The sequence below is a fragment of the Trichoplusia ni genome, chromosome 11, assembly GCF_003590095.1.
Source record: "Trichoplusia ni isolate ovarian cell line Hi5 chromosome 11, tn1, whole genome shotgun sequence".
In the NCBI taxonomy this organism is placed as follows: domain Eukaryota; kingdom Metazoa; phylum Arthropoda; class Insecta; order Lepidoptera; family Noctuidae; genus Trichoplusia; species Trichoplusia ni.
Genome location: NC_039488.1, coordinates 4661177 through 4681966, shown reverse-complemented (window position 1 = coordinate 4681966; position 20790 = coordinate 4661177). Strand labels below are relative to the sequence as shown.

The following is a 20790-nucleotide window of genomic DNA, read 5'->3' as shown; positions in this document are numbered from 1 at the left end:
AGTACTCGTCGCTCTCAAACTATTGAGTTTGTTTGTCACTTTAAATTGAGTCATTAGCAGCTAGAAAACTGCGTCATTCATTCATAAAGACACGAGATATACAAAAATATCTAATGGCTACGGTAATAGCCTGTGATTAATATCGTTGTAGTTAATACAAATGTTTACAGGTCACGTGGCGATCGAGGAACACTAATAAATATCGTATTTTTGGAATATTTCTCATCATGAGTATGAGTTCGAGTAAAAATGTTTATGGAGATCGTTGATCTGAATCGTGTTTGTAATTCTAAATGTCTTCAACTTGGTATACTATGCGTGAACCTATAGATACCTGGTGCTGAAATCAGAAAGCATATAAGTAGAATGGATTATAATGAGGCATGAACGTTGCAGAATCTTATGAAGGAGCTCATTAAAATAGAAGTCTCGTCAAAAGGAATTTATTGCTTAACTTTTTTTTATGTGAAAATTATTACTGTTCATCACTTATGTTTAGATTGATTTCCTTATTCTCATTTCCATCGACAGTTTCCTTTATTAATTTTTTTGTTGCGGTTGTCATTTTCTCTAATAATTTTGATAAAAGTATTCTAATCGGTGTTTACCCACCATTGTTTCAGAACTCTCCTGCACAATGCATTCGTTGGTGCTGTTCATGCTGGTGACCCTGGCCACGTGCTTGGCGCATTACAGAGACACATCTGATAGCAGGAACTACGTTTTAAGAGAGGAACCCTCCAACAATAAAGTGTAAGAAAAGAGTCTATTGTTGGCAGTTGAGAGCTCAAAGACTTCTTAAAGACGACTTGGTTGCAACTTATTAGTTACACAGAGCGATGAAAGACAATTCTTACGAATCTAATACATGATTAAAATTGACATACCAAGAATACTAGGTACTGTACAAACAAAAAGTTGTAGAATATGCTGATATTTTTTTATCCAACAGAGTCCTCGTCGAGTGTCCCACTTGCGTCAGCGCAACACCGTGGTTGGATAAAATGGAAAGATGTCCCATTAAGAAGGGGAACAAGAGCTACAAGATTTGCATGCACGGGACCTATGAAAACGAGCAGTGCGGCCACAGGCTCGACTGCTACAGGGTGGGTAACTTAGGACTTAGTCTTCTGTTTACTTACATCATTATCATATCACCCTGATATCTCTTATTTCTGTCTTTTGCGTCACTCAGCCGAGTGTTGCATCGCTGGTTAAATGCATTTTGTCGTAAAGCTTTATGAAAATAGCTGGAATCAGCACATCAACGATGCCCAGCGCAACGAACTTGTCCACAACGAAAATTTTTTTTATTTGTCTCTTCATTTTACTACTTACACATAGAGACCGCATGAAAGTTAACATCAATTTATAACGGAGTCACGTTTATCAATGTGGTAGTAATTTAGTTATTCCTTCTTATTGCGCCAAATATACCTTATCCCTTTAATTCACTCAATGATCCACTTTTCAATACATGGAAATTCGTAAACTGTGGCGCCAATTAAGATTAACATTAACTTATTATCTTCCAGGATGCCAACGAGGAATGCACGGAGAAGCGCGAATTCGACAACCACGATAAGAGGTGCCGTACTGGCTACATGTGCAACAAGGAGTTGGGGATCTGCGTCGGCCCTGAAGGTCGCCCCGACACCTGGCAGCTGAAGCTCATGACCATCATCGGCCGCCCTAACGATCACAAAACCCATACCGTTGATGACGGGATACCCTTCGAAGGACTCTAAACTAACAACATTCCACTTGGACCAAACAACTGAAACTTATGATCTCATTCCTAGTCATATTTAAAAAGATGTGTTAATGATCAACATTCCTACAATGATCTCAGTTTATAATTTAACTAATTTTGTACGAAAATGAAATATATAGTGTAAGAGCGATCTGGAGTTTTATTGCATGGTGTATTTCAAATAATTTCATTAAAAATCGATATTACCTGCAGTTATTACAATTTCAAGGCAACGACCATCCTCCTCAGTACAATTGATTATTAATCAAATTCTCTGTTTTTAACCGAAGTCTAGCCAAAGTCAAACCAAGTTGGCCTGGCAGTATTATTTCAAAGTATGTTTTTTTTTCTAAGTTGCTTAGTGTTAATGTCTGAAAACCGACTACGATAAGTGCCCAGGCAGTATAATATTTCTAATCATTCAATTTGTTTATTTTAGAGTTGATACTTAAAATATTATTTTTTAAATAAACTGCAACTGCCTACGAAAGGATTAAAGCGACATACTAATAATTTACATCACATCCACAATATCATAGGTAAACTCTGAAATTATTAATAAATTCGCACTAATATATCAAATAATTATATTTTAATTATGTTGGTATTTTACAAATTACAATAGATTAAAGTATCTGCGTAATTTATGGCAGTCGTTGTTTATCGTCTCTAAGATACAAATAAATCACGCTTAGATTTCTTTAGCCTGGCAATCCTCTTGTTAATATTAAGGTAAAATCGCTCGCTAGATAATAACTTTTTGACGTTATATCGACGTTCTATATAAGCTGCGTTTGTCTACACTTCTGCCAGTCAATTACAGAACAGGACATCATAGTGTACAGTTAGTCTGCGTACTATTAGTACCAGTAAGTAGATACATTTTTTATCACCAATACAAAAATTCTGCTAGTTACAATGGCCGATGTATTAATGGAAATTAATTGCATAATTAAAAAATTAAAGCGAAATGTTGAAGAGAATAGGAATAGTTTCAAATTTAATCTAATTGCCACTGCAAATTCATTCATCGGTCAATGCTAATAGCATAATTGGGCCCCTGTAGCTGCTATACGCTATTCTCCATCATAATTCAATAATATTACAAGTAAAGTATGCGATTTATTGTCGACTTGAAACTTGAATACCATTGTACTCTACTCGTGAGTGCTAATGTCAAACAACGAAGACATTAAAACAACAATGTATTTACGCTCAAAATAAGATTTTTTTTTAATTCGAACGTTTTGTTGTTTATCTTAAAAGTAATTTGTAGATGAAGAACCTTTTGGGTTTAATCATAAAAAATCAGTGGTATTATACTGCCACCTAACATAAATGTACGACAGGGGATTAAAAAAAAATCAAAACTTGAAATGTCAAATAATTAGCAAAAAAATATTACATTTTTAAGTACATTTACATGTTTATACAATTGCGACCCAAATAAGTATCCGTGACATTTTTCGTCTCGCTCAGGAATTTCCTGTACTCAGAATCTAACATTTTTAATCATAATATATTACCATGTACTTACTTAACAGAATATAGAAGAAGTATTCCTTTAAGAAAATATATTTGCAAATCTATCTCTATATGAGACTTCCATTTTAGTATCTACCTCTAATAAAATAGAAGTATCTTAATTATTATTCAGACATGTATGCATACTTCATATAAAAATATTAAATATATTTACTCCAACTGCACGGATAACCGAGTGGTTCAGGGTACCTCGCTAAAACCACAGAGCGCGAGGCGTCGCAGGTTCGATCCCCGCGTAGGCAAGCATTATTTTGTTGCTGATCGGGTTTTACGCTGCAAACGAGCGACGAGCAACTCATGAGGCTACGCCTTTAAATTTATTAATGCGGGTTTCGTATAAGGTATATTCTGATCCCCCCCCCCCTCTTAAAACCAAAATAACCAAAAGCCGGTTTATTGTTTTAAACAAAAAATATTAAGGCCAAATTTCAAAGCTGCAGTCCATTAAACTACAACCCCCTTTTTTCAACAATTGACGACAGACAGGGATACTTTGGCATTTATAATATTAACGATACCTTACAACCATTTTTATAAATCCTTTGCTTCATGATACAATTGAGCTCTGTACAATTTATAACAAACTAATTTACAAGGCTCTTTTTTATTTATTACTAAATTCTTATTATTACTAAATTCCATTAATAAATTGGAAATTCCCGTCCAAAGACAACTTCTGATTTAGAGTCGAAAATCTGGTAACGTGTAGGGATACCAGGTTGAAAAAAACTTTCTACCAAAACTACTTCATATCGATTTTCTCGCAATCATTAATTCCTTATATTGAAGGCTAAATTTTGAAATGGATTTTGTTGAATTTTGTGATTAAGATTTTAAGTTTTTACAATACGACGCCGACGTTTTAGCAGGTGATATGGCCACGGGTAAACGGAAAATGCGTCTATTAATTCTAACTTAGAAGTTTATGTAAACTATAAATAATTAAAATACAAAATGATTTCATTAAAATATGCAATTCGATTTACATCCTGTAGCTGGTAGAATGTTAAAATTTAACCAGTGGCAACACTTTGGCTCGGTATCAGCCTATCGCAGATCACGGTTTCGCTATCACTATCAGTATAATTCAGTATAGCACTAACGAGGCAGGCTTGAGTTCGCTTATACATTATTTTGTTTTTACACCTTTATTTCATTATGAGCGCACTATTCACCCTTGACTTTACCGTGTACTATTTAAAATTTTGTAATCGTTAGTAATTTCTGTACGGTAATCAGCATAGTTTCTTTCTGATATACAACGATTTCATTAAGCGCCGAAAACTGATTGATACCGATTTTAAAGAGTTGAATTAAAATCAACATCACAATGGATTGCGAAGTGTGTAAATTAAAAAAAGTTGAGCCGGAACATTACGAAACGGAAAAACACATAAAAAATAAATATCTCAGACAATTTGCGCTAAACAAGTAAGTCGAATGTTTTGTTTAGCCATAATATTTTTGTTTTCTTTTTTGCATGCTTTGTGTTGATAATGGTCGATGTTGATGGCTACTTTGCCGGCCGAACTATTTCATGGTTACTTTTGCGATAGTAAACGTTATAAATACCTGGATACGAATGATACGCAGTTAGAATAATTTCAATTATTTTTAATAGATCACATTTTGTAAACTACAAAAAAGGATTAGCATCAGTGTCATGCGATGTGCAGTCGAGTTTCTCGTCTGTCGTCGACCAGAAAGAAGGCAAAATCAATATCTCAGTAAGTGAATTTAAATATTTCATAGTTTTTTTTTTATTACTGTATTACTTTTTTTCATAATACTAATAAAATGAAAAATTTTAATGCAAAAATCCATTTAAAATATTTTGCTGTTATTGGTATAAGTACCATTACCTAAATTAAAGGGTACAAAAATATTATGGATACTTGAGTAATAAATTTCATTTTTTTTATTTACTTTTTCTAAAATTAAATAATATTAATGTTGTGCTTTATAAGTCACAGTAAAAATCTTTGCAAACTTAACTTCTAAAATTATTTATTTGCCAAGGAAAATACAAGAATTATAATAGTGCTGAACTTCAATACTTCAGAAATATTATAAAAATATAAAAATTTTTAACACAGGGCAGGATTTTACTTATGTTTCAATGGACTTGATTAAGTAGTTCCAACATTTTTTAAATAAATAAACATTATTGTTAACAGGCCAAACCCAATGAAGAAGTCATTTTCAAATTCACAATTCGTAATGACAGTCATAAGAGCTATATCAGTATAGCTTTCATCAAATTGGTTCATTCACAGTTCAATTTCATAATGAACCGACATAGTTTTGAGACGGGATGCATTGCAAGGACTTTGCCACCACGTAAGTTCACCTATATGCTTTTTTTCCTTGTTGTTAATTTATCTTCTTGCAGTTAAGCAATACCTACAGGGAGTTTTATCGATAGCTACTTAGTAGTTTAGTTTTTATAGTATAACATATAGTTTATTTGCATTTTAAAAATATCCTGGATCATTATTTTAGGCCGGAATTATTAGGCCACAGGGAGAAGGCCACTTAATTCTTGTGATCATAAATAATATTATTGGTAGTTTGTTGTTCAGTTGGTATTTTCAACTTATACTTCTATAGTGTTATTCTTTAGATAGAAAGGCTTTGTTGTCTACAAGTTGACAAAACATACACCTACTGGTTTATTGTTTATAGTAAAAGTATTTACAGAAAATATATTCTGCAGATATCTAGATTTATTTATTTATTTATTAGGTATACCAACAGCATAACATACATATTTAACAAATTAGAAATTAGATGAGCAAACTTTTTAAGCCAGTAATTCTAAATGCTTCTTAAACCTTAAAGAGATGTTCAAGGTTGAAATATTTAATTTGTATTGCAGAAAATAAACTGACGGAAGAAATAACTGTGACATTCAGTTCTCCGGAAATCGGTCAGTATGAGACACCGATAATATTCTTCTTTCATAACAAAGATACTAACGACCACATCGTAATTATGAGGGAGATGGTAAGTCTTGTAGAAGCTTGTTCTTAGGGCGCTTTCAATTTATACGTCGTTGCCGCACCGCGCGCTTTGTATGAAAACAAACGGCCGTCCGTGCGCAAACCGACAGTGTCGTGTCGCACCGCTTCGGCACCGCAGCGGCCCGACACGAAACGGAAAAATTGAAAGAGCCCTTAGGCCGTGGTCCTGCCTTACGATGCGTCACTATGTTAGCGAAAGTGAAACCACCTCCACCTTCTTTTAAAGTGCCGTAGTAGAAGACTAACACCGCGCGCTACAACATGTAGCATTGTCAGAGTGCATCATCAGCCTAGCCTTTTCGTTACTAATAACTATTTGGAGTCGGCTAACGTCTAACGGGATCCAATTGAGTACCAGTGTTTTACAAGGAGTGTCTGCCTATCTGACCTTCTCAACCCAGTTACCTGGGCAACATGAAGTAAACCTGGTTGTCGAAACTTTCTAGCTTCTAACTGCCGGTAACAACTATCAAAGATGTGTAAATAGCAGTCGAGATCCAAAACTTAACGTGCCTTCCGAAACACGGACTAACGTTACATAGATAGTCACCCTTCTCAGGACCGACGATATAAAGCTTTGTTTAACTTATGTCTTATTATTTTCATCTCTTTACAGTCAGGGGATCACTTCATATGAAGAGACCCGGTCCTTTTTAAAGGCTTGCACGGGGACACAGGTCCAACATGTAGAGGCCTTGTTGAGAACTTTAATCTAATATGTCATACTTGTAGTCGAGATACGGTGCATTATCTCTATGCTAAAACTGCTTCGGACTTAGGTAAGAGGTGTAGGAGTGGTGGTAGGTTGGTAAATTTTTCAGTTAACATCCTAACGCGTCGTAAGGTATAACGCAGTAGATATTCTAACCACGGTGTTAGAGCTTTTTGTAACAATAAATATTTTTTTTGAGCGCTTGCTTTTATTTTTTCTTCTTTTTTTTCTGATCCGTGCCAAATATGTAGCCTATGATAGCCCTTTATACAGGAGCCAGCACAGGACTCCAATAGGCGACGTCTTTAAACTATCTCCTAATTGAGTTGTGGTAATGGTTTTGAGACTAAAACCGGTAAAAATCAGATACCTACTGCCGCTGATTTATAATAATTGGCATTAATTTTTAAATTGGCAAAATTATTTACTCTGAAACAATTTCATTTCTATAGTTTTCAATAGACTCCGAGAGATTGATAACTCGGTAATACCACTTATTCCTAAATATGAAACAAATAATTCCTTTATCACTCTATTGTTTACAATGTTACATCGGATCCGCCTAGTAAGTAGATACTAATCTACGTTTTAAACAAAGAACAAATTGTCCCGTGATTCCGTAGAATATTGAACAATAAACTAATTATTATTGTTATAATCTATCAGTAGCGTAGTAACAGTTTTTTTTTATCTCTCTCCGCGTCTATTATGTAGGTAATTATATCCGAAAGTACACTCACCTACTCCCTTTGGTAAGTTATAAATTAAGCTTAGAGCTTAACTCTATGATGTAACTTTTTTACGAACGCATATATTGTAAAGAATGATTGTAAGTGTTGTTTTACTATGTTTTTAAATAAAGTTCTATTTTAAACAATCTAAAAGACACATGATGGTTTTTTACGTACTCAATAGATAGTATTGCTAAACGCATCAGTAATATTCTTGAGTGCTCGGACAGCCGAGTGGCGTAGGTCACTACCCTAATGATCAAAGTAAGCGACGTTTGATCCCTGCATGAGCAAGCATTGTGTATGATCCATAAATGTTTAATCTAAGTCTGGGCGTTCTTTGTGCTTGTAATTTGATTGTTTGATAAACTCTACCAGCAACAAGATTGTAAGTCCCAAGTCTTAAATTATTTCGTCCTCCATTAGCTCTACCCGACGCAATATTTTAATTCTCAAATCTTAAGTTATTTTATTTCAGCAGTTACTAAGTCGTATTTTTCAAGCAAACAAAATAATAAGTACAAAGAAAATTTGTTTTACGTAGTCATTTTAGATATGAGTACCCATTTAATAGGCACAAGAGAATCGGTTCGCTTCTCAAGTACTTAAGATTTTTTCATGAAACGTCTCAAGTATCATCAAGTGGATTTGCTAATATTACTTTGGGTTGGATTGTTTACGTATGGGATACGTACCCGGCTCGCGTTTCATTTCTCTATTAGGCTTGTTCTACGAATTGTTATACTTGACCACTTAAGACCACGATATAAATATTTCTTAAATCGGATCTTGGTTTCTGTACTAGTACAAAAATGCATGTTTAATTACTGTACCCTGAAATTTAGAAAAAAGGTATCATATTTTTTGCAATTTTGAGCATTTTAGATAAATAATTGTTGACATCGCGCGTTGTTGAGGATCAGGTCTACCACCGTGTTTTGGAGTAATAGTATTATTTCTGTGGAAGCGTGACAGCGTAATGCACGTACTCGTCTATTGTCTTAAGACGTCGCGGTAAGCCCCCAAGATATTTAAAAAGCAAAATAACAAAGTTTCGTTGAATGCCTTTAAAACAATCGATTTACTAAAAACTTTTTCTCCCAGTACGTCTTCAGACCCTTACAGCAATACGAAATCTTATAACTACATCTTATTCTCAAAGTACCACGTGTCACATTAAAAACAAATCGTAGGCGTAAAAAAGTTTGGGTACGGCAGCAGGTAACCCAAGGACGGTCCCTAGTACTTAGTTGTGTTGCATTCTTACTCGGGAATGGAAAAGTAAATGGGAGTACATGTTTTGACTTGTGATAAGTGGCTTACTCGCATTTTATGAAAGTGAGGTGATAACATGGATTCGAAGGTAAATAAGGCTCTCAATAGTCGACATTAGACAACTACTTTAAATATTCCCACTTATGTTTTAACAAGCGGTTTTTTTACGTAGCCAAATTCTCTTTTATTTCCAGTGTTACTCCTCGAGAATGACTTTAAACATCCTACAAATAAAGCTTACTTTTGCTCAATTTTTTTATTAATATCGTGTATATAAACAAGTCTGAAAGTAATATTATTATGGTTGTGGAATCCTGACAGTGTAATACACGGCGCAGAGCGGCATCTGTTCGTCGACGTGTCGGTAGGGCCACAGGACAAGCAGACAATTCACGACGCTATCATCCGTTAACTGATTTACTCAAGAATACAGTTCATACCTACACATATTACAATATGGCTTGTTGAGCGAGTGAGAGGTCCAATAATTGCAGATTTGATTTACTAAGTTCCGGTGTCCAGTACGATGTATGAGGGTCGACACACTCCATTGAAAGCAGCGATGCGTAGAAGCTTCTTGAATATGGGCATGGAGAATTGTATTTTTCAAAAAATAATACCGAAACCGCCTGTCGTAATTTTTTTCCGACATTTCTTAATGAATCCACGAACTGTATTTCTATTTAATAAAATATTTTCTCGTTCCATTAAATTATCAAGTGTTTAATATTTGAATTCTGCAATGCTACAAACAGACGTTCGATCAAAGCTTTTTCTTTTATGTTTTTTGGAATCATTAATAGTCTTTTCAAGTATTTCATCACAGTTCGAGACACCCTGGTTGAGTTATTTTTATCAATCGGTTCATTTGTGTCTGTAGGTATTATTTGCACCGAAAGCTGGTGCGCGTCGCTGCACTCCCAGTCGGAGCCAACCCTAACTGGTCAACAGATTGCCGCTTCACTTTTGTAGGGGTCACCCTTTCAATGTCTATACAATAGGCACAAAGTTCCTGCAGTTTTGGTAGTAGATTATCTCGTTGAACCGGTTTGTCCAGCCAGCCAGACCTTTTATTACCTAATTATTTTGCTCTCGTATAATACGTGCAAATGCATACGCTATTTTCGAATTTGAGTTTATAACGGTGACCTATTGTTGAGGTCACAATAAAGCGTATTATTTCATTCATTGTGCTACATTTCATGGGGTAAAATCGCACAAAGCGTTTAGTACTTACACATTAAGTTTTTGGTGTATTGTACCGAGTCCATTGTTAAATACTTATTCAAAATTGAACTTGTGAAATATGAAAGCTTTTGACGCACTTAATGATACGTTACATTTTTGTCGACTGACGAAATTATTATTTATTTTTACACAATATCAAGAGTACTTCCTAAAACGTACCTACGTATAAGTCAGATGTATTCATGAAGTCTTTCTCCGCTTCTGTGAAGCTACTGCGCAATGTTTAAATATTTTGTAACATAACCCGGCACTTAAATTACGTTGTGTGTTATGAGTATGTTATTTTCTCAATGCCGTATGCATCAGGGAGCTGAATAAGTAATTGGTATTGATCTATGCACCATAATACCTTGAGGCTACGGACAAGCAGTTGATCAATATAATGCGAGGTAATATTACATAGCTTGGTTCAGCAATAACTCTAAAGAATGTAAAGTAGTCGGTGTATTTTAAACAGATAACATCAGTTAACGAAAAAATGACAAGAGAATTAATGAGTATATAAAAAATGATCTATTATAAACAATAGACTTTCAGTACGAATTAAAAAAAATATTAATAAAAATCTTCGCTAGTTTGACTTTAATGTTTTATAATATATGTATGTATGTTCTGATGTATGACGCAAAATAATGAAGATGTTCTTAAATAGAACACATAGACGTTAAAAAAAACTCACTACTGATGTTAGAGACAAACATACCAATGCAATTCATAATTTGACGGCAAAACAAAGTTGTTGTATTAATTTTTGTAGATCAAAATCGGAAATAGCTGACTATAATGTGACTTTAAAGATTATTTTCAACAATAATTGGGATTTTCATAATAACATCATGTATGAGATTCAAGTTTTCAAGTAGCCAGCACTGCGCTTTGCATTTGCTTTGCTGATCATCCACGGATGTTAAAAGCTTTTATTGTTAATAGTGTTAATACCAGATAACCAGCAAATATCTTAAATTTTACCAATACAATTTAATGGATTTGAATGCTGCTTCGTCCGCAATGAAATCGATTAAATTCCATTGAGTTGTCTAGAGTGTCAGCTGCAGAAATCAGTTAATTGAATAAAATTATTGCTGTCGCTGTTGCCCTATTAAGTACCGGCATGGTTCCAATAAGTATAATAAAAAAAAACCACTAAATACCCATTTCTACTTGCTTCCGAAAAATACTTGAACTCTGTAAATCAGATTGACCGACTTCTGTTGCTGTTGCCGACTTTACCAGACAGAATATCTGAAGCATTTCTTTAATTTTGTGAAACTACGGAGTTTCTTATTCGTCCTTATTTCCAGGTGGTTTTCGTCGAGGGGACCCAAGTTACGCACAACCCTATAATAAGTCCTTATGCGAGGAAGCAAGTTTGGGCCAAGATGATTTATAAATCCAGCATCGTCGAGTAAGTTTCAATATCTTTTTAGTAGCTAAGCAAAAATCGTTCTTAATGCATTATAATATGAAATAAACCCCCACACTGTCTAAGTGTCTCCTTCAAGATGTGGTCAAGATATGGTTTTGTTCCAATGTTTTATGTATTAACTTGCAAGCATCTTATTAGTCAATACTGGCCAAAGTTTATAAATTATACTTAGCTACGAATAATATAAATGTTTTGTTGTTAGGCGGTGCACAGACGTGTTCTGCGTGCCAAAGAAAAGCAAAGAAATCTTCTATCACCAGTTGAAACTGCCAGACAATGCCGACGAAATGGATATTGAACTGTTGGCTGATATCAAGTAAGTAATAACTTATGATGAACCCTGTCCAGGCTAAGGAGAACTTATTGACATGATAAATTTTATGACCTGTCAAAAGGTTCTTATTAGCATGGACAGAGTTTAGATCATTTCTTTTTGTTGTTAAGCTAAGCTTTAATTTGGTTGACAGAAAAACACAAATGCATGTTCAAAAATTTTGACAGATTCTTATGTTCTCTACCACGAATAAGTCAATTGTGTTTTAAAAGTTAATACAAACTATTTTCAGAAAAATCTTTACCACGGGTGTAACTAAAGACAACTACGTCAAATTCTTCCACAACTTGCTTTGGCTTGAAGAAACCATGATTCGAGCGAATCTAAAGGTTTGTGTTATATCAATCATATTTTGGAATGTTTAAGAGTCAAATCAATTCTTTATCAACCTGTTAATGGCTAACTTTAAATTTTGTACAATCTTGCCTTCTATGTCATGTCTTTGGGCTCTATGCATGGATTTTTATGCGCAAGATGCAGGTTTAGTCCCATTGCAGGCAAAGTACTATTGTACTATTTCAAAGTTATGTAGTTTGTTAATTGTTCTAAGATACTTCTGAAAAACAGTAAATTATCGTAAGAGAACATGGATTCCAATATCGCCGAGCTGATGACAAACAAGATGGAAAATGAAATACAACCTGCAGTAAGCAAGCGTGGAACCACGCTTGATAACCTTATCAATGCTCAAACTTCTCCCATACGAGAAGAGCCCTGTGGCCAGTAGATTTATTAAGTTCTTGTCTATGAACTCTCCTTATAATAATTAAACCATACATCTGCAAGCCTTCCACCACCTTTTAATGAGAAAATGGTCTGTTATTGTAAGTGACATTCCTCTCCACGCCTTGTAATAAGCCTCTTAGATAGACTAGTATTTAATTTGACAATGACATCCACAGAATTACAACATGTCGGCTATAACCATGAAGGCTCAGATGAGCAATCACCATGGACCCTGTTACGCACTCGAGGTGCCAGGGCTTGGAGAAAAGAGACCCTCTCTAATGATCGGTACGTATCAAAGTACAAACGTAGTTGCCCATCCACTTGACAAGTAGATAAAGTGAATTAATTACTACCTGGTATAATATTCAATAATGCCTAAAATAGCATTGAAGTATATGACTGACATGACATTGTTTTTATGAGAGCACGTTTTTCTCGTTTTATGGGGTTTCGTGAATTTATGTTATGCTCTATCTTTGTCTAGATGTTTGTCCGTTCTGAGCTCATCTCAGGAACCCTTGGAGCCCCATAGGGATATAATGTAACTCTTCACTTTCGTGTCAACAGCTGCATTCAAAAATCTCTACTTTTCTATGACTTGCTAAATTTTAACAATTGGTACAAAACAACTAGTTTTTCGATAAACATTATGGGAAAACTAATTACCTGATAATCTTTAAAATTTATATTGAGACTAACTCTAATCTGTGGAGTACTTAAGGAGAGACCTATGTCCATTAACGAACTTGATGATTGGAACATTAGAAAATAGATTTTTCCTTTTATAGGGGACATGTTGCACGTAAAGCCACACGCCCATAACGACTTTATGTTTGAAGCCGTTGTCAAGGATATTAACGATAATGTTGCTCTCGTCGGGGGATTGAGCTCTGAGTAAGTGATAGCTTTAAAAAAAGGAAGGTTGATTTTGCTACAATTTTAGTAACTCTACTAAAGGAGTCAAAAGCTTATCTGATGACTTTATCGAAGCAAGATCACATGTAGTATTATGTTATCTCGCTTTGATAATTGTTCCTATTTTGTTCCATGAGGACAATCAAAGCGCACAATTATTTTATTGGTACAATCAAAATAGAGGCCTTACTACGTATTGTTGTTCTATTTGATATTTGTCAACATTAGCAAATGAGTTTTGATATTAGGTACCTAATTTTACTAGTTGATTTAGATGTTACGTCTTTCTAGGAATTAAAGATTACAATTCTCATATAGGTTCACAAAGCACTACGGACCTACAGTGCTGTTCGACATCCGTTTCTTCATGTCTCGCATCCCGCTGGAGCGCATGCACCACGCCGTCCACAACGTCAGGATGGTGAACCAGGAGTCCAGGATATTCCCCAAGGAGAACAAGAATATGTGTGCTGTGCAGCCTATCTCCAAGTAAGTGGAACTATTTGAAGAGATAAGAAATGTTAGTGTTAGTAAATAACACTTACTACGTAATATACCAAAATGAAAATAATAAATAAAGTTAGTAATGTTGTAACGGACCCTATCCAGGCTAATATTATGAATGCGAAAGTATCCTTATCTGTCTGGTTCTCTCGCTTTAACGTCAACACTACTGAACAGATAGTAAATAATTTTGATGCACAGATAGTTTTGAGCTTGGGAAAGGATATAGGGTCAAATTTAAACAAAACTTTTTTGGAATGGATTAAGGCTTTAAATTTTGCTTAAATATTGTTTATTCAAAATAATGCAATAACTGCACAGCGGTTTATGGGTATTTTAGTGTTAAGTCTACATTTACCCAAGAAATTCCAGCAGAAACGGGAATAATATTGTATAGGGCGCCGATTATATGATATTTATTCGTTCGTGTTTCCCTGCGTCAGCTTCTTCAACGTGCTGGTGGAGGGCAACCTGGAGCAGCGCTGCGCGGTGGAGCGCATCGTGTCGGGCAGCCCGGGCGCCGCGCCCTACCTGCTGCACGGCCCGCCCGGCACCGGCAAGACCGTCACCATCGTCGAGGCCATCCTGCAGGTAGCGCCCGACCGCACCGGGACTAACCTATAGCATAAGGCTGCTAAACACATCGCTTACCTTAATGCGCTTGCCATTCCATATTCAACATCATTGAGTAAATTCGTTCATTCATTTCAAGCTACCAAATAGGACTTTATGAAGGTCAATAAATTAATATTCAGCGCCCTATTGAAAAAAAAACAAAATAATTAATTACAAGCATTTTTACGTCACTCTAAAATGTCCCTTTTTCCTTAAAATGTGTTTCTTTCCTTCCAGTTGGTACACAGGAATCCTAAAAACCGCATCATGGTGTGCACGGACTCCAACATGGCGGCCGACCACGTGGCCACCATGATCATTCGGTACTCGCACATGTTTGGCGATAAGTTCATGCTACGTGCCAGCTCCAAATTCAGAAACTGGTACGTATATTTATCATGTTAAGTAATAGATTTAAAACATTTTAAAACTATAACTATTAGTCTATTCAAATTTTATCAAAATCGGTCGCGCTGTTTTCGTTTGTAAATTGCATTGTCATCGAGTTTGAAGCTACCCTGAAAGTTTCAGCCTGCTAGCTTATCGGGAAGTGCATCAAAATTGAGTTGAAGGTAGTTAAAGAAAAGAGTGTATAAAAACGTGGGAACAATATGCTACTGCTATGCAGACTGTAAAATACAATGCTGAAAGTAGAATCGATCTAATAATTGTTGTATCGTAGGGACACATTACCTGAATGCCTGGCGCCGTTCTCCAACGGCACTTGTCGGCAGAACTTCGAGAATGTGGAGATAGAAGATTTCAGGAGATACAAGATTGTCATCACCACACTATCGCATGCGGCCAAATTTGGAAGGTAACATGATGTTTAGATAGATTTAGTGTAAATAATCAAATTAATAACATCATTCCAGTCAACTATCAATTTATGGTTGGCGGAGGTCCCCATTTCAGCATTGAGTTGTGTGGGTCTAACTAATGTATTGTCAAATTAACAACTGTCAAAAGGGAAGAGCCGGGGGGCGAATGGTGATCTTATAGATGTACGAGAGCAATCTTCTAGTAATTTCACAACGATTATCAGAATTTAAAATACAAGACATTTCAAGGGGTTATTATACTCATCATTTTAAACAACTTTCATTGGAATAATACTAAAACTGTGAAAAGAAATTGAAAGCATAATATATATCTGAGCGAATGACTCGATAAAACTTACTGAACAGCAATTTTTTTATTTCCTTTACAGTATTAGTCCCAACCGTCCCATAATAAAAGTTGTTCATAATGATGAGTATAACAACAGCTTCCAAGTTCCTACGTGTATTAAGTACCCCGTAGTACAACAGTAGTTCTCCGCAGGGCGATGCGCGTGAAGTCCCTAATGCCGCACATCTCGCAGCTGTTCATCGACGAGGCGGCGCAGGCGTCGGAGCCGGCGTGCCTGATCCCGGTGTGCGGCCTGCTCACGCCCGGCGGCACGCTGGTGCTGGCCGGCGACCCGCAGCAGCTCGGGCCCGTCGTCATCTCCAGCCTCGCCAACAAGCAGGGCTTCGGTCAATACCCAACACCAACACATTACACATTTCATTTACAATGTTGCTGTCATCATCATCACTATTATCGTCAGCCCATCTCAGTTCACTAATAGACATAAATAAGCCTCTCTCATGACACGCTACTGAGCTCGACCTTCAGCTTATACATATTGTTATGCATGGATCGCACATCAGTATGTATAAAAGTGTTCCGCCTTTTACGTCAATAATCAAACCATAACAAAAAAGTTCACATAAAATCAGGTACAAAGTCTGTAAGCAAAATAAGCAATTAATTCGTTTCTATAGGTATATCTCTAATGGAGCGCCTGAAGAAGTCGTCGTCGCCTCTGTACAGCGACATCCGTAACGACCCCAACTACGTGGTGATGCTGCGGAACAACTTCCGCTCCAACCCTGACATCATCGATATACCTGATAAACTCTTCTATAAAGGACAGCTCAGGGTTAGTAACACCAGTCAGAATTACGAAAAAAAACAAAATTAAAGTCGTCCACCGGTAACAACTCTCTGATAGCTCTACCGATTTTTAACAAACACGTCTAAAATAAAATCCCTTAATCCATTCGAGAGCCCTGATGCCACAGACATAAAAACCGATTAGAAAATGATGCCAGATTATAAAATTTTATGTCTGAATTAAGTTCAGACTTATAATTTTGGTATAAAGTGTTAACCCTTTAAGAGTTTTTTTATGAAGGTTAATATAACGTTTTGGTTAATATAACACGAAAATCCAGTTCTAGACTACTACGCATTGGCTATAAGAATATGTAATATATGTATCCCTCCTTCAATTAAATCAATATTGTCTCACACGACTGAAATTCGCATAATTATTTTATTCCAGGCTCTAGCCAAAGAGGACACTATAAGTAACATCGACATACTAGGTGAGCACCCTCACAGCCGCGCTGTCGTGTTCCACGGCGTACTATCCAAGGAGCAGAGGATTGGTAAATCACCGAGGTAAGGACTAGGCTGGCTATATATGAGTAAATAATTCTAGCGTTAAATGGGTAAAAGTGTCCTGTCTATTTAAAAAAATATATTAAGTGTAATTCGATGTAATTAAAACTTACCTTGTAAGCTCTTCAAGCAAGACTTTTATTACTTTTGATTGTATAAACTAAAATGCAATATAGTTCTTGTTGCGACGCCGACGTCTTGTATGCACAATGGCAGTTGTTCTGACCATGGAGCAGTCGAGCAACGTCTCCTACTACGTTGTTTAAAAACAACTACCCGTTTAAAAAATCCTTTAACTCATCACCTCTTATCAAAGTTTCACCTCTCTATGATTCGTAAGAGACAAAACATAATAGTGAATAGGATAGGTGCTAAGGGCCAGCAGACAAAGGGAGCTTTATGTCTTGCTGTAGTAGCTGCAGGTTATTCAAGACTTATGATAGTGAAAATGTATTTTACCAATAGAACAAATTATGTTAACAATTATTTTTTCGTCCAGTTTCTTCAACGTGATGGAGTGTGAGATAGTGCAGCTGTACGTGAAGCGCCTTGTGATGGTACACAACGTGCTCATGCAGGACATCGGTATCGTCACTCCGTATATCAGACAGGTGAGAACGAAGGTCAACCAACATGTCACGACCTCTTTTATGAATAATAAGTACACTTTCATACTTATCGTAAGGAGGTAGAAGTCCGGCAAAAACGCAAGAGATAAAACAGGCCCACTTCGATGTACTGGGGTAATTAAATTATTTCTTCTATGTTCAATAACATGTCTGCGACACTAGTGCCACCTACAATATGGTTTGTTAGTGAAGTGTGCATAGAGCCATCTTTAGATTAATGAATGACAACTATGAATAATCAGAATAATGCTAGCAATAGGTTATTTGTACAACTTCTCTTCCAAATATTTTTTGCCATTCCCTACATGTTTTTTTTATAGGTGTACCAAATAAAGAAGTCTCTCAAAGATATCGGCTATGACAAGATCGAAGTGGGCACAGTGGAAGCTTACCAGGGCAAAGAGAAGAGGATCATTATAATATCTACAGTTCGCGCCAACTGCAACCTGCTGGAGCATGACGCTAAGTTCCAGCTCGGCTTTCTAGTAGACCACAAAGTACGTTAAATGGCTATTCTTTTGAGTATATAAGTAATTAATGGTCAATAAAGACAAAAATTGTGCCATCTCATTTCTCATTCTAATTTCGTTCTCTTTTAATTTTTAGCGCTTCAATGTTGCCATAACCAGAGCCAAAGCAAAAGTGATAATCATAGGCAATCCATTATGTCTCGAGAGGGATAGCAAATGGCAGATGTACATACAGAAGTGCCGTGAACTCGGCACCTACCACGGGTTCGACTCGCGCGACTTTGACGACGAGCGATGCAGGGAGATAGTGGACAGCATCACGCCAATGCTGGCCAAGCTCAAAGCCGCCACAGCCACCAAGAAACCCAAGAAGAAAAAACTGAAGACTAGCACAAGCACGAGCTCAAGCCACCAACCCGACCTCTTCGGGGATATGTAAGGCATTAGCTGATGATCAAAACATCAACAATACGAAAGCACAATAACATTTTACATAAAAAAACTTTTTCCCTTTTAGGTAAGATAACCGCATTTACTAAGTATTTTATGTCAGCAACTGCGATCACCAACCCGCCTATCTATCGCATGGTGTTAACGGCATTCCCGAACTTATTACTTATTGCAGTCGATGGGGAAGGCCAGCAGTTGCTAAGGACATGTCTATTCATATTTTTGTAGTATGTAGCGTCGATGAAATCGATACCGTGGAAACATTCCACTTTGTAACTGTAGGTGTCAAAACATCTGTATTGTTTTTTACCCCGCTAACACGTTCGTTACCAAAAATGTATTATGCCGTATTCGGCAAACTTAGTGATAAGTACAATTGAGGGTTTAGACTCGCCTTTGTCGCAATCGCACTCAGCCGCGGCGGTTGAGTGGTGATGATGAGTATTTGATGTTTTCTATAATATTGTCGTAGATTTGATGTTGTAATAATAAGTGAGAAGGATCTCATATTACTTGTAATCCGGCAGCGAACGTGTCAGCCCCATATTTTTGTCCTCGTGACGTCTGATGAATGTGATATTTTTATAGATCGTGTTGTTTCACTCTTGGACCATAGAGCAATTAAACAGGAGTTTACACATAAGAGTGTATTATCCTGGTCGTTTAGATCAGCATTTTGGCGTCAATTAATTTTAAAAATAGTATGTGCCTAATGGAGCATTTCTCGTCACAAGATAAAATTCAATAACAGACAGAAGTAAGTACTTTTAGGTATATTTTTCTAGATCTCATTTAAACTTTAAAATTAACTATATTTTTTAACGAAACGAAAACTATAGTTTTTTATTGTAATAACTTTCGTGTAGCGGATTATTAATTAATAATTATAATTCCGCCCTGCCTACCATAACAATCCTGTAGTTTGTTTGTGATAAGTCTTGTAAGGACATAATTATATTTTAATGGTAAGAGGCACAACGTTTGTCGTATTGGTGCGTTACTTCGAAAGTTCTCCTTTGTAAAAGGCACAAGTGTTATGATAACTCCAGTTTATCTGCTCTAAACTATTAAAATTTGATTTATGACCTGTTTCCGTCTAGTAATTAAGAATCTCATAATGAGGCAAGCGCCAAACTACTGGCCAAGCACAATATGTTTATGTAGCAGTAGCTATTAAGAATATTGAATCTTTGCAGCCAAAGATCTGTATTAGTTTTTAAAGACATGATTATCTTTTATAATAGGAATAAATTAAGAAATAATAAGTGTTTGTTCTATTTCAATAGATGGATTTTGTAGTTGACACTGGCAACAAATATTGTGCCAATTCTCATATATTTTTATTTTGCTGGCAATTGTGATATTATTTGCTGATTTATATAAATGTTCTTATTAAGATGAAATTAATGATTTTTGCACTAGGTTAAGAGAGAAGTGAGGACATTTCGTAAATTGTAACATGGTTACAGGCAGATAAAGAGTATTGAACTATGAATACATATTTGTTTTGCCTGGTGTGTTTACAGGGAAAAACACTAAGCCAAGATTTTTCCAAATTCTCCTAAGATAATGTTTTGTATACGTATTTATGGATTGGCAATGTTTTTATTTTTACAAAATTTACATTTAATTATAATTTTATAAATTCTATTATTTTTAAGTGCCATAATCATGTTTGGGAATATTTTATTTAGAAAGAAAACAGATTATATTTTACTAAGTACAATATTTTTTGGATCAATTTTGGAGATCAATTATTGAAAATCTTGGTGCTAAATGTATAAGGTATAAGATTTTGAATAAATTTCTACACGAAATAAAAGTAGTGAAAATAAAATGGTTTTATTTATTATTTTCCCTGTTGTAAACTATTTTCATTTCCACCTATCCTGTAAATAAAAAGAAAATTTAGCCCGCTCTCGATTCTAATTCAGCTATAAC

The 20790-nt window shown here is 35.8% G+C and overlaps 2 protein-coding genes across 2 annotated transcripts; both read left to right on the top strand.

Annotated features, from left to right (window-relative positions):
• Positions 1–861: 861 nt before the first annotated feature.
• LOC113499107 lies at positions 862–1989 on the top strand. Its single transcript, XM_026879466.1, has 2 exons — positions 862–1106; positions 1536–1989. Exons 1-2 carry the CDS (start codon positions 1005–1007, stop codon positions 1746–1748), a joined length of 315 nt encoding a protein of 104 aa, XP_026735267.1. The 5' UTR covers positions 862–1004; the 3' UTR covers positions 1749–1989.
• A 2182-nt stretch (positions 1990–4171) lies between these two features.
• On the top strand, positions 4172–20481 carry LOC113498695 (putative helicase mov-10-B.2). Its single transcript, XM_026878811.1, has 19 exons — positions 4172–4729; positions 4920–5025; positions 5476–5638; positions 6177–6304; positions 11589–11692; positions 11916–12029; positions 12280–12376; positions 12950–13061; positions 13565–13670; positions 14010–14180; positions 14639–14786; positions 15048–15193; positions 15493–15627; positions 16134–16327; positions 16619–16776; positions 17182–17300; positions 17800–17911; positions 18250–18426; positions 18536–20481. Exons 1-19 carry the CDS (start codon positions 4629–4631, stop codon positions 18836–18838), a joined length of 2694 nt encoding a protein of 897 aa, XP_026734612.1. The 5' UTR covers positions 4172–4628; the 3' UTR covers positions 18839–20481.
• The last annotated feature ends 309 nt before the right edge of the window (positions 20482–20790 follow it).

Excerpts from the sequence above, each read along its gene's own strand:
- LOC113498695 (XM_026878811.1), top strand. The coding sequence starts at position 4,629 with ATGGATTGCGAAGTGTGTAAATTAAAAAAAGTTGAGCCGGAACATTAC. Across the intron at positions 6,305-11,588 it reads TCGTAATTATGAGGGAGATG|GTGGTTTTCGTCGAGGGGAC; the intron begins GTAAGTCTTGTA and ends CCTTATTTCCAG. Across the intron at positions 18,427-18,535 it reads GCTTTCTAGTAGACCACAAA|CGCTTCAATGTTGCCATAAC; the intron begins GTACGTTAAATG and ends TTTAATTTTTAG.
- LOC113499107 (XM_026879466.1), top strand. The coding sequence starts at position 1,005 with ATGGAAAGATGTCCCATTAAGAAGGGGAACAAGAGCTACAAGATTTGC. Across the intron at positions 1,107-1,535 it reads ACAGGCTCGACTGCTACAGG|GATGCCAACGAGGAATGCAC; the intron begins GTGGGTAACTTA and ends ATTATCTTCCAG.